Source organism: Oncorhynchus masou, chromosome 21 (genome assembly GCF_036934945.1).
Source record: "Oncorhynchus masou masou isolate Uvic2021 chromosome 21, UVic_Omas_1.1, whole genome shotgun sequence".
NCBI lineage: Eukaryota > Metazoa > Chordata > Actinopteri > Salmoniformes > Salmonidae > Oncorhynchus > Oncorhynchus masou.
In genome coordinates, this window is record NC_088232.1 from 30,307,144 (window position 1) to 30,320,026 (window position 12,883).

The 12,883-nt window shown below is 45.1% G+C and overlaps 1 protein-coding gene across 1 annotated transcript in view; it reads left to right on the forward strand.

Annotated features, from left to right (window-relative positions):
* LOC135508100 (leucine-rich repeat and immunoglobulin-like domain-containing nogo receptor-interacting protein 2) overlaps positions 1–7,882 on the forward strand; it is a 42,272-nt gene extending 34,390 nt beyond the window's left edge. Inside the window, exon 2 of the mRNA XM_064928045.1 lies at positions 4,714–7,882. Coding sequence (XP_064784117.1) covers positions 4,785–6,620 — 1,836 coding nt within the window. The 5' untranslated portion in view covers positions 4,714–4,784 and the 3' untranslated portion in view covers positions 6,621–7,882. The remainder of the gene's footprint in view (positions 1–4,713) is intronic.
* Positions 7,883–12,883: the final 5,001 nt, after the last annotated feature.

Below are 12,883 nucleotides of genomic sequence, written 5' to 3' on the forward strand. Positions count from 1 at the left end.
ACTAAAATAACACATCCTAGATCTGACTGAATGAAATATTCTTATTAAATACTTTTTTCCTTACATAGTTGAATGGGCTGACAACAAAATCATACAAAAATTATCAATGAAAATCAAATTTATCAACCCATGGAGGTCTGGATTTGGAGTCACACTCAAAATTAAAGTGGAAAACCACACTACAGGCTGATCCAACTTTGATTTAATGTCCTTAAAACAAGTCAAAATTAGGCTCAGTAGTGTGTGTGGCCTCCACGTGCCTGTATGACCTCCCTACAACGCCTGGGCATGCTCCTGATGAGGTGGCAGATGGTCTCCTGAGGGATCTCCTCCCAGACCTGGACTAAAGCATCCGCCAACTCCTGGACAGTCTGTGGTGTAATGTGGCGTTGGTGGATGGAGCAAGACATGATGTCCCAGATGTGCTCAATTGGATTCAGGTCTGGGGAACGGGCGTGCCAGTCCATAGCATCAATGCCTTCCTCTTGCAGGAACTGCTGACACACTCCAGCCACATGAGGTCTAGCATTGTCTTGCATTAGGAGGAACCCAGGGCCAACCGCACCAGCATATGGTCTCACAAGGGGTCTGAGGATCTCATCTTGGTACCTAATGGCAGTCAGGCTACCTCTGGCGTGCACATGGAGGACTGTGCGGCCCCCCAAAGAAATGCATCTCCAGACTCTGTCACGTCTGTCACGTGCTCAGTGTGAACCTGCTTTCATCTGTGAAGAGCACAGGGCGCCAGTGGCGAATTTGCCAATCTTGGTGTTCTCTGGCAAATGCCAAACATCCTGCACGGTGTTGGGCTGTAAGCACAACCCCCACCTGTGGACGTCGGGCCCTCATACCACCCTCATGGGGTCTGTTTCTGACCGTTTGAGCAGACGTGCACATTTGTGGCCTGCTGGAGATCATTTTGCAGGGCTCTGGCAGTGCTCCTCCTGCTCCTCCTTGCACAAAGGCGTAGGTAGCGGTCCTGCTGCTGGGTTGTTGCCCTCCTACGGCCTCCTCCACGTCTCCTGATGTACTGGCCTGTCTCCTGGTAGAGCCTCCATGCTCTGGACACTACGCTGACAGACACAGCAAACCTTCTTGCCACAGCTTGCATTGATGTGCCATCCTGGATGAGCTGCACTACCTGAGCCACTTGTGTGGGTTGTAGACTCCGTCTCATGCTACCACTCGAGTGAAAGCACCGCCAGCATTCAAAAGTGACCAAAACATCAGGCAAGAAGCATAGGGACTGAAAAGTGGTCTGTGGTCACCACCTGCAGAACCACTCCTTATTGGGGGTGTCTTGCTAATTGCCTATAATTTCCACCTGTTGTCTATTCCATTTGCACAACAGCATGTGCAATTTATTGTCAATAAGTGTTGCTTCCTAAGTGGACAGTTTGATTTCACAGAAGTGTGATTGACTTGGAGTTACATTGTGTTGTTTAAGTGTTCCCTTTATGTTTTTGAGCAGTGTATATAGTACGAATGATACTACAGCAGTATATATACAGTTAAAGTTGGAAGTTTACATACACCTTAGCCAAAAACATTTAAACTCTGTTTTTCACAATTCCTGACATTTAATCCTAGTAAAAATGCCCTGTCTTAGGTCAGTTAAGATCCCCACTTTATTTTAAGAATTTTAAGAACAATTGTTGGAAAAATGACATATTACAAAAATTACTGTATATATACAGTTGAAGTCGGAAGTTTGCATACACATAAGTTGGAGTCATTAAAACTAGTTTTTCAACCATTCCACAAATGTCTTGTTAACAAACTATAGTTTTGGCAAGTCGGTTAGGATATCTACTTTGTGCATGACACAAGTAATTTTTCCAACGATTGTCTACAGACAGATTATTTCACTTATAATTCACTGTATCACAATTCCAGTGGGTCAGAAGTTTACAGACTAAGTTGACTGTGCCTTTAAACAGCTTGGAAAAATCCAGAAAATGATGTCATGGCTTTAGAAGCTTCTGATAGGCCAATTGACATGTTTTGAGTCAATTGAAGGTGTACCTGTGGATGTTATTCAAGGTCTACCTTCAATGCCACGAGTGTGCAAAGCTGTCGTTATAAGGTACAGTGTGGCTCCTTTGAAGAATCTCAAATATAAAATATATTTTGATTTGCTTAACACTTTTTTGGTTACTACATGATTCCATATGTGTTATTTCATAGTTTTGATGTCTTCACTATTATTCTACAATCTAAAAAAAAAGAAAAACCCTTGAATGAGTAGGTGGTCCAAACTTTGGAATGGTACTGTATATATTACAGTGAGCTATGTCAAGAATCCAGTATATAAACACGCAGTGTGTATAAGCAGTGTAACAAAAAGGTCATGTATAGTAGTAGATATATTAGAATGAACTACAGTATTTGAAGAACACAGTACATTAATACACAGTATTCATATATCTCTTTATACATATTCAGTATGTCTTATATTGAGTTTGTATGAACACTGAAAAATTGAACAATTGAAAGTAAAGCAAGTGAATATGTAAGATTAAACTAAGTGAACATGAGTTGTCTCTCTGAACAATAACACAGTCAGTGAGTGTGCACTCATATAGTATAATTTTAAAAGTTTAAAAGTCTTCTTTTATTTTAACTTGTGTTGCTGTTATAAACTACAAACTCAAAGGCAAATTAGGCTTTTACCCAGTCAAGCACAGGCTTTTTTCATAATTTCTTATATTTCCTGTTTATTTTGTCTCTCTCTCTCTTCCTCTCTCCCACCGTGACTCATGTGTCTACCCTAGGCTCTCATTCGCCTGTCAGATTTCCTACAGTTTAACTGCATATCAAATCCAACTGCGTATCTTATCCTAAAAAGCTCTATACCCTGTAGGTCTGTACTTCTGAATGACCCCTCACCCTTCTCTTCTTATCCTGACTTCTCAGGGTTGTTCTCCATTGTCCAACATAGTTTCAAGGGAGTAAGGATGTGCCAGACCAGACCAAGCACACTGGTATCCTGTCAGAAAGACTGACTAATTGACATACTGTACAGACCAATAGATACACCAGCAGAGAGACAGATAGACAGGTAACTTGATAGACTGATAGAGACAGATACAGACACAGACTTAGTCTCACTGACAGATTGTCAGAAAGACTGATTGGCACACAAACAGACACACACTCACATACAGAAACAGACAGACGGACAGACAGACAGACAGACAGACAGACAGACAGACAGACAGACAGACAGACAGGTAAAGGCAGAGGGATAAGAAGACCCAGACCCAGACAGGCTTGAAGAAAGGCAGATAGATACCCAGAGATACTTAACAGACCAGCAGACGGGTAGGCAATCAGACAGCTCGACAAATAACCAAGCAGGCTGACAGTTTCGAGACACTGTAACCTCGACGCTTGCGTGTTAATGAAGCAGAGATTTTAAATATATTCAATGCATGTTTTGTGCAGACCCTGAGAATATTAAAAAACGAGTCCTCTTTTTTTCATTAATTTGATTGGCAGACCACATAGAGCGGATGGGAGGGAGGGTTTGTGGTTGCTATGGCAACGGCCTGCTCTTTGTAAAAGGCTACATTCCTGGTATCTGATGTGTCTGTGTCACAATCGATAAAACACAGCCCGTGGGGATTGGAGAATATAGAGAATGGGGCTTCTTCCAGGGCAATGACGGCGAGAGAGAGAAAAGGTGTGAGGAAGATGTGTGAGAAGGGAGGACCAGAGGACAAGAGAACAGTAGAGTAGCAGAAGCAAAGAGAGAAAGAGAGACAGAGAGACAGATAGATACTGAAGAGAGCGAGATATATAATATGGGAGAGCGAAAGGGTGGGAAAGAGAGAAAGATGGTAGTGAAGACACCAGAGTGCAGCTCTTCATAGTCGAGGAGAGGGATGAGTGCTGTGTGTGTTTTTGCGTGTGTGCATGACGTGCATATGTGCGTACTCACCCCATCTTTTCAGTGAATGTGTCACTCACCTCAGCGGAAATGTGCACGTATGTCTGTCTTTGTGCTTACCATCTGCTCACCTTGACATGGTCTTGTGTTAGTTTATTATTTTTAAATTGTAACAGGACATAATAACCGGAGTAGGATCCATAATAGGCAAGGTTTATAGAATACACAACAGATGCATTCAGGCAAACGTCTCAGACCATCTACTATGCCAACAACCTGTTGACCAGGAGGCATTTTCTTCCCTATCCTTCTATTTTCTTCCTGTGGGAACAGAGTAGCCCCTGGTTCAACTCCCGTCTCCCGCCTCCTTGCATATCCAATAGGGTCTGTGCCTCGTCTCTGAGGTGCGACCAGGGTCAGTCCTGGCCACAAGCATTGTAACAATGTGCTCCTGGTTTTTTTTACATGACAGATACCATGTCCTATTCTGATGCAGCTGAACGCCATAGCACATTTTTCAATGAAGCATATTGCTTTGTGTCAATGCACTTGATTTGATTTGAATTTCTTTTGACAAAAATCTGCTGATAAAGGAAAAAAGTGTTGATAGTGTGATAGGAAAGAAAGTGTTAGAAAGGATGGAGTGAGAGCAAGAGATGGGGAACAGATGAAGAGTGACGGAAGGTGGGGGGAAAGAAAGCAGCAGGGGGAAAGCTTTGTTGGCAGTAAAGCTTTTTTATAAAAAAACAGTGCTATTTTGCATGAAAATTAATATTAGATATTCTAATGTGCTGCTCTTTGTGTGTGTTTTTGTGCTGCAGGGCTGTACCGTGATGGTGGTCTGCATGGATACCAAGCTGTGCCGTGACAGAGGGCAGCGTGGGTAAAAGTCATGCGGCGCTCTGCCCTGTACCACTGCTACCCTCTTCTGGGCGGGGCTGTACTGCTCTTGCTGGTTAGCTGCGTCCTGGGTTGCCCCGCTCGCTGCGACTGCTCCGCCCAGACCAAGTCGGTCAGCTGCCACCGCAAAAGACTGCCTACCATCCCCGAGGGCATCCCCATTGAGACTCGGCTTCTGGATCTGAGCAAGAACAAACTGCGGAGCATTACACCGGACAACTTCTCCTCCTTTCTACAGCTTGAGGATCTAGACCTCAGCGATAACCTGATAGGCGTGGTCGAACCGGGCTCATTCAAATTTCAGCTTTCCCTGCGCTCGCTGAACTTCCACAGCAACCTCCTCCAGCTGGTCCCTGCCGGTGTGCTCTCTGGCCTGGCCAACCTCACCAGTCTGGACCTCAGCCACAACCGGTTGGTGGTGCTGCTGGACCACGGCTTCCAGGACCTTCGGAGGCTGATGTCTCTGGAGGTGGGTGACAATGAGCTGGTGTTCATCTCCCAGAGGGCCTTTACTGGCCTGCTGGGCCTGCAGAGCCTCACCCTGGAGCGCTGCAACCTGACTGTTGTGCCCACTGATGCCCTGGGGCACCTACACAGCCTGGTGGAACTCCGCCTGCGCCACCTGGGCATTGGTGCCCTGAAGCCCTACTCCTTCAAAAGACTTCCCCACCTTCGCCACCTGGAGATTGACTACTGGCCCTGGCTGGAAGTCTTCCCCGCTCTGTCGCTACACGGTCTCAACCTCACCACACTCACCGTCACCAACACTAACCTGTCCTCTTTTCCCGGCCCTGCTCTACGCAACCTGCCCTACCTCACGCACCTAAACTTATCCTTCTGCCGCATCCAGCACATCCAGCAAGGGGTGCTAGACAAGCTTCCGCGACTGCAGGAGTTGCACCTGCGAGGGGCTCAGCTGGCTTACATTGAACCCCTGGCCTTCCTGGCACTACCAAACCTGCGCATGTTGGATGTGTCGCACAACCAGCTGGACTCTGTGGAGCAAGCTGTGTTTGCGTCCCCTGACAGCCTGCATACGCTGCTTATGGGGGGGAACCCTCTGGTGTGCGACTGCCGGCTCCTATGGCTGCTGAGTGGCCGGAAGCCACCCTTGCTGCAGCTCCCTGACCCCCAGCCCGAGTGCAGTGCCCCTGAGCGCATCCGTGGGAAACCCTTGCGGGACCTCAAGGAGCCGCTGGTGTCACGGTATGTGACCTGCACCAAGCCACGGATCGGGCCCAACACCACCCAGCTGCTGCTGACAGAAGAGGGGCAGCCTGTCTGGCTCAACTGCATAGCAGACGGGGCTCCACGGCCATCCATGGCCTGGGTGACGCCACACAGACGCTATGTCACAGCCAAAAGCACCGGGAGGGTGACAGTCCATACCAACGGCACCCTGGAGATTAAGGCTGCGGAGCTGCACGACAATGGTGTGTACCTGTGTGTGGCCAGTAATGCGGCGGGCAATGCCAGCATGTCAGCCTCGCTGGCTGTGAAGAGCCTGGGCATCAGCGATAGATCGCTCTACACCAACAAGAGCGGACTCCTGGCGGACTCCAACGGGACCTGGGCCAACGGCACCCTCCTGTACAATATGACAAACCCCATAGACCTGAAGACCATCATCATCTCCACAGCCATGGGCTGCCTGTCTTTCCTGGGCGTGGTCATCTTCTGTTTCCTCCTCCTGTTTGCCTGGAGTCGTGGGAAGGGAAGGCACAAGAGCAACTTCGACATTGAGTACGTTCCCCGCAAATCGAACGGGACAGCAGCAGAGGCAAATGAAACAAGCGGGCCCAGACGAGTCAACATGAAAATGATTTAAATTTACAAACACATATGATAGTAACAAACAAAATACAGTGCATATCATTTTCAAAGTTTTCTTTTATACAGTGGAGTTGTGAAAATGAAAGTGATGTACCGATATAGTGGTGTTGATATGAAGGTGATCTAGTGATTCAGTGGACATGTTGATATAATAGTGATATATGATACTGTGGAATTGTTTATATAAAATGATGTTATCATACAATATACTGGATATAATACTATATAGCCCACATATCAATGAGAGTGAGGCAGTTTATACAGCTCTGAGCCTGTGCTACACTGGTGATGTGATGACTAATGATGTTGTAGACTCGGCGTGACACCAAGGTGAGAAAGGAAGTCTCTGGGAGTGACAAGGGAGAAGTTGAGATGACAGTGGAGCTGTCATTGCTCTATCATGTCTGGAGAAAATTGTGTCTAATAACCATCTAAGCAGCAGGTGTGTTTGTTGAGTAAAATGTAGTGTTACGTATGTTTGTATGCACATGCAAATCACTACGAACAATATCCAAGAGACCTGCTTCATAAATATTTTCAAGTAGGCCATTGTTCCTCTTTGTACCACCTCAAGATATGCATAGCGGGATTTTGGCAACTCGAGCTTCAACAAAGAAAAATGTATACACACGATATTTACAACTTCAAGTGGGATTTCAGCTAAAAGCACTAGAAGAACTCAAGGTATCTTCCTGCTGAAGAAATAGTAGCAGCTGAAAATTCTGGTTAATCCTTGGAAAAAAACACAGAAGATAAATATCTTATGTTAAATCCCCTTTTATTACATTATAAATCAATTGCAGATTTTCCTACCAGCAAAATCCCCTGATGTAATGTAAAATAAACAGTCAGTGACTAGACTAGACACTAGCAAAGATTTACTGGCCAATGTCCCCTTTGAACAGGACAAATCTCAGCCTGTTGAGTTATGGGTTGCATTGTATCCCCTCTCATTTTTCTTTGGCCCCAATGCTTCAAGCTGGCATGTCCCGAGGCCTTTCTTGGGTTAAAATAGGTTTCTGGGTATTTCATTGATGGCATTTGAAAGTTGTGGTGTTTTTGTGGAAATGTTTTAACTGTTGAAAAAAAATGTGTATTAAAAGAATAACATTAAGGGCAACTCTTTGTAAAAGCGGGGATTTAGGTGTCAACATGTGTGATCCAGTTGTGATACAATGTTAAAGGTTGTTTAAATGTTTTCATATGATAAATTTATGGGTATATTTTCAAACGGAAATAAATCGTAATCATACAGCTTCATGTGGTCATTAATATTTTGTCATTTCCAAGACATATCAGTACTTTCATTTTTCCTTGACGTCATAGACCTAAACTGTATGATAGTGTAATAGCGAACCAAAGATGTGCAGACTCCTTAGCTAAATGTAAACTAGAAACGAACACGTGGTGTGTTGTTGCAAGGATATAGATAGGTTGTTGTAGCGATTCTATGACGCAGGCCAAGGAAAGATGACAAATGGGTATATATTGTTTTCCCACCAGATGTTTAATTCAGCGCTCTTCTAAAACCACACCGAATATAACCAACGACCCTGAATCTCTCCGTCTCCTGAAACTCAGATAAATGCAGCTCCTGCTGACGTTTTCATTCAGCACCCTTCTCTTTACAGAGATCTGTTAAAGCACTTGATGCTATCACGTTAATGGTTAAAAGTTGATCTATCTTTGGAGAATGCACACAGGGAATATTCAAGAAGACAAGATCAAAGTCCCACCTATCTGATTTTTATCACTTTTGTTGCAGTTGTTTCTCCACAGAGTGTTCCAGTAAAGAAAAGGGAGAAATATCACATGGATGATATGACTGTCTCCTATCCGTAGGCCATTTCTCTTAGATGAAGAGGATTCACTAATCAGTGCTTTAATGATTGGTGCTAACACAGGCGCCTAAGCATCTGTGAATCATTTGAGATGCTCTGCTTTGTGATCTGGAGAGGAAACATTATGTTATTAGCTTTATTTTATGCATGTAATTAAACTTGGTGTCTCTACATGGATTATAGCAAACATATTGTGCCAGCAGTAAAATAAATTTAATTGAAAATAATGCAGGGAAACGTTCCAACCGCTTCTTAAAATGTTTCTATAAAGAGTCAGACCAAATAATATCCCCTACAACACAAATGGCATCCATTCTGATAATCACACAGCAGCCAGGTAGAATTACATCCTCATCTCTACTTAGAATGAGGCCCCAAGCACACCATTAGCTTGAGCATCCTGCTTAACCTCACACAGGTCTAGACCACTAACCTCACTGCTTCCCTTTGCAATTTGCCATTAAAACAAGGCAAGTGTCAGTAAGACGCACACTGTGAAAGATGAGAGAAATAAAAAGATCGAAGCGCATCGCATCATACATTGACGTTGTTATATCAGAATATGGATTCACACCCGAGGAAAGCACTGGAGGGAGAGTCCACTATGACGTCATCAAGCCCGGGTTCTTACTCCTTGAGCACATTAAATCAGGATGATTTCCCCCTCACTAATTACCTTGGGCTCCGAGACTTTAGGACCCCATTGAGTGTCACTATGAATACTGAGAGAGAGGAGAGACAGAGAGAGAGAGGTAGAGATGGTAGCACGGGAGGCTACTGAGGGGAGGACGATAAATGGAATGGTATCAATTTTCCAGCCATTACTATGAGCCCGTCCTCCCCAATTAAGGTGCCACTAGCTACCTGTGGATGGTAGGGCTAGCCGTAAAGCTATGGTGTTGCAGGGGACTACAATCACCTTAGGGATGAACACGCCCTGGCTGTGTGAGAACACAATCCTGTAGGCAACTGAACAACGGGCCGTATTTAGATAGGCATCATTGTGTGATAGCTATTAGATCAATTGGATATACACTGAGGGTACAAAACATTAAGAAAACCTTCCTAATATTGAGTTGCACCCCAACCCCCCTTTTGCCCTCATACCAGCCTCAATTTGGGCATAGACTCTACAAGGTGTCCAAAGCATTCCACAGCGATGCTGGCCCATGTTGACTTCCCACAGTTGTGTCAAGTTGGCTGGATGTCCTTTGGGTGGTGGACCATTCTTGATACACACAGAAAACTGTTGTGTGTGAAAAACCCAGCAGCGTTGCAGTTCTTGACACCAACAGGTGCGCCTGGCACCGACTACCATACTCTGTTCAAAGGCACTTAAAACATCTGTCTTGCCCATTCACCCTCTGAATGGCACACATACACAATCCATGTCTCAATTGTCTCATGGCTTAAAAATTATTCTTTAACATGTCTCCTCCCCCTCATCTGCACTGATTGAAGTTATATAAATCAGGGATAATAGCTTTCACCTGGATTATGTTAAGATGGCGCCGAAGAGGATGGCTGACATTTTACATGCTTCTAACCAACTGTGCTATTTTGTTTTTTGCGTTGTTTGTAACTTATTTTTTAACTTAGTTTGTACATAATGTTGCTGCTACCGTCTCTTATGACAGAAAATTACTTCTGGACATCAGAACAGCGAATTCTCACCTCGAACTGGAAGAAGCTTTTTCCTTTACCGAGTCCGACATGAAGGATATACTGCTTTCCCGGGAACAGGCCCAAATCCCCGTCATTTGCTTGAAGAAAAGAAGGCGAAAAAGGAGGCGGAGGTTGGGCTGCCTTCTGAGAATTCTTAGGCGATCGAGTAAACTCCCACTGCCATCCGTTCTATTGGCTAATGTGCAATCATTGGAAAATAAAATTAATGACCTACGATTAAGATTATCCTACCAACGGGACATTAAAAACTAATATCTTATGTTTCACAGATTCGTGGCTGAACGACGACACGGATAATATAGATCTGGCAGGATTTTCCATGCACCGGCAGAACAAAGAAGCTACGTCTGGTAAGACGAGGGGTGTGTGTGTGTATCTATTTGTCAATAACAGCTGGTGCGCAATGTCTAATTTTAAAGAAGTCTCAAGGTATTGCTCACCTGAGGTAGAGTACCTTTTGATAAGCTGTAGACCACACCATCTACCAAGAGAGTTCTCATCTATATTATTCGTAGTCATCTATTTACCGCAACAGACCGATGCTGGCACTAAGACCGCACTCAACCAACTCTATAAAACACAAGAAAATGCTCATCCAGAAGCGGCGCTCCTAGTGGCCAAGGACTTTAATGCAGGCAAACTTAAATCGGTTTTACCACATTTTTTACCAGCATGTCACATGTGCAGACAAAAGAAAAACAACGACACTTTTACTCCACACACAGAGATGCATACAAAGCTCTCCTCTGCCCTCCATTTGGCAAATCTGACCATAATTATATCCTCCTGATTCCTGCTTACAAGCAAAAACTAAAGCAGGGAGTACCAGTGACTCGCTCAATACGGAAGTGGTCAGATGACTCGGATGCTACGCTACAGGACTGTTTTGCTAGCACGGACTGGAATATGTTCTGGGATTCATCCAATGGCATTGAGGAGTATACCACCTTAGTCATTGGTTTCATCAATAAGTGCATCGCTGACATCGTCCCCACAGTGACCATACGTACACATCCCAACCAGAAGCCATGGATTACAGGCAACAGCCACATCGTGCTAAAGGCTAGAGCTGCCACTTTCAAGGAGTGGGACACTAATCCGGACGCTTTTAAGAAATCTCGCTATGCCCTCAAACGAACCATCAAACAAGCAATACAGGATTAAGATTGAATCCTACTACACCGGCTCTGACGCTCGTCGGATGTGGCAGGGCTCGAAAACTATTACCGACTACAAAGGGAAACACAGAGTTTGAGGGCAGTGACGCAAGCCTACCAGACGAGCTAAATATCTTTTATGCTCGCTTTGAGGCAAGCAACACTGAAGCATGCACGAGAGCACCAGCTGTTCTGGACGACTGTGTGGTAACGCTCTCGGTAGCCGATGTGAGCAAGACCTTTAAACAGGTCAACATTCACAAAGCCGTGTGGCCAGAAGGATTACCAGGACGTGTACTCAAAGCACAAGCGATCCAACTGGCAAGTGTCTTCACTGACATTTTCCACCTCTCCCTGACCAAGTCTGTAATACCTACATGTTTCAAGCAGACCACCATAGTCCCTGTGCCCAAGGAAGCGAAGGTAACCTGCTTAAATGATTACCTCCCTGTAGCACTGATGTCGGTAACCATGAAGTGCTTTGAAAGGCTGGTCATGGCTCACATCAACGGCATCTTCCCAGATACCATGAACCCACTCCAATTTGCATACCGCCCCAACAGATCCACAGATGAGGCAATCTCAATCACAATCCACACTGCCCTTTCCCACCTGGACAAAAGTAAGACCAATGTGAGAAAGCTGTTAATTTACTACAGCTCAGCATTCAACACCATAGTGCCCACGAAGCTCATCACTAAGCTAAGGACCCTGGGAGGTCAGAGAACTGGCAGTGTGGTGCCAGGACAACAACCTCTCCCTCAATGTGAGCAAGACAAAGGAGCTGATCGTGGACTACAGGAAAAGGTGGACCAAACAACCCCCATTAACATTGACGGGGCTGTAGTGGAGCGTGTCGAGAGTTTCAAGTGCCTTGATGTCCACATCACCAACAAGCTATCATGGTCCAACCACACCAAGACCGTTGTGAAGAGGGCTTGACAAAACCTTTCCCGCCTCAGCAGACTCAAAAGGTTTGTCATGGGTCCTCAGATCCTCAAAAAGTTCTACAGCTATACCATCGAGAGCATCCTGACCGGTTACATCACTGCCTGGTATGGAAACTGCCCGGCATCTGACCATAAGGCGCTACAGAGGGTAATGTGTACTGACTAGTACATCACCGGGGCCAAGCTTCCTGCCATCCAGGACCTATATAATAGGCGTGTCAGAGGAAAGCCCATGAAATTGTCAGAGATACCAGTCATCCAAGACATAGACTGTTTTCTCTGCTACCGCACGGCAAGTGGTACCGGGGCGCCAAGTCTAGGACAAAAAGGCTCCTTAACAGCTTCTACCCCCAAGCCATAAGACCGCTGAACAATTAATCAACTGGCCACCGGACTATTTACATTGATACCCCCCCTCCATTTGTTTTGTACACTGCTGCTACTCACTGTTTATTATCTATGCATAGTCACTTCACCCCTACCTACATGTACAAATGACCTCAATTAACCTGTACCCTGCACACTGACTCAGTACCGGTGCCCCCTGTATATAGCCTTGTTATTGTTATTTTATTGTGTTACTTTTTATTTATTTTTTACTTTAGTTTATTTGGTAAATATTTT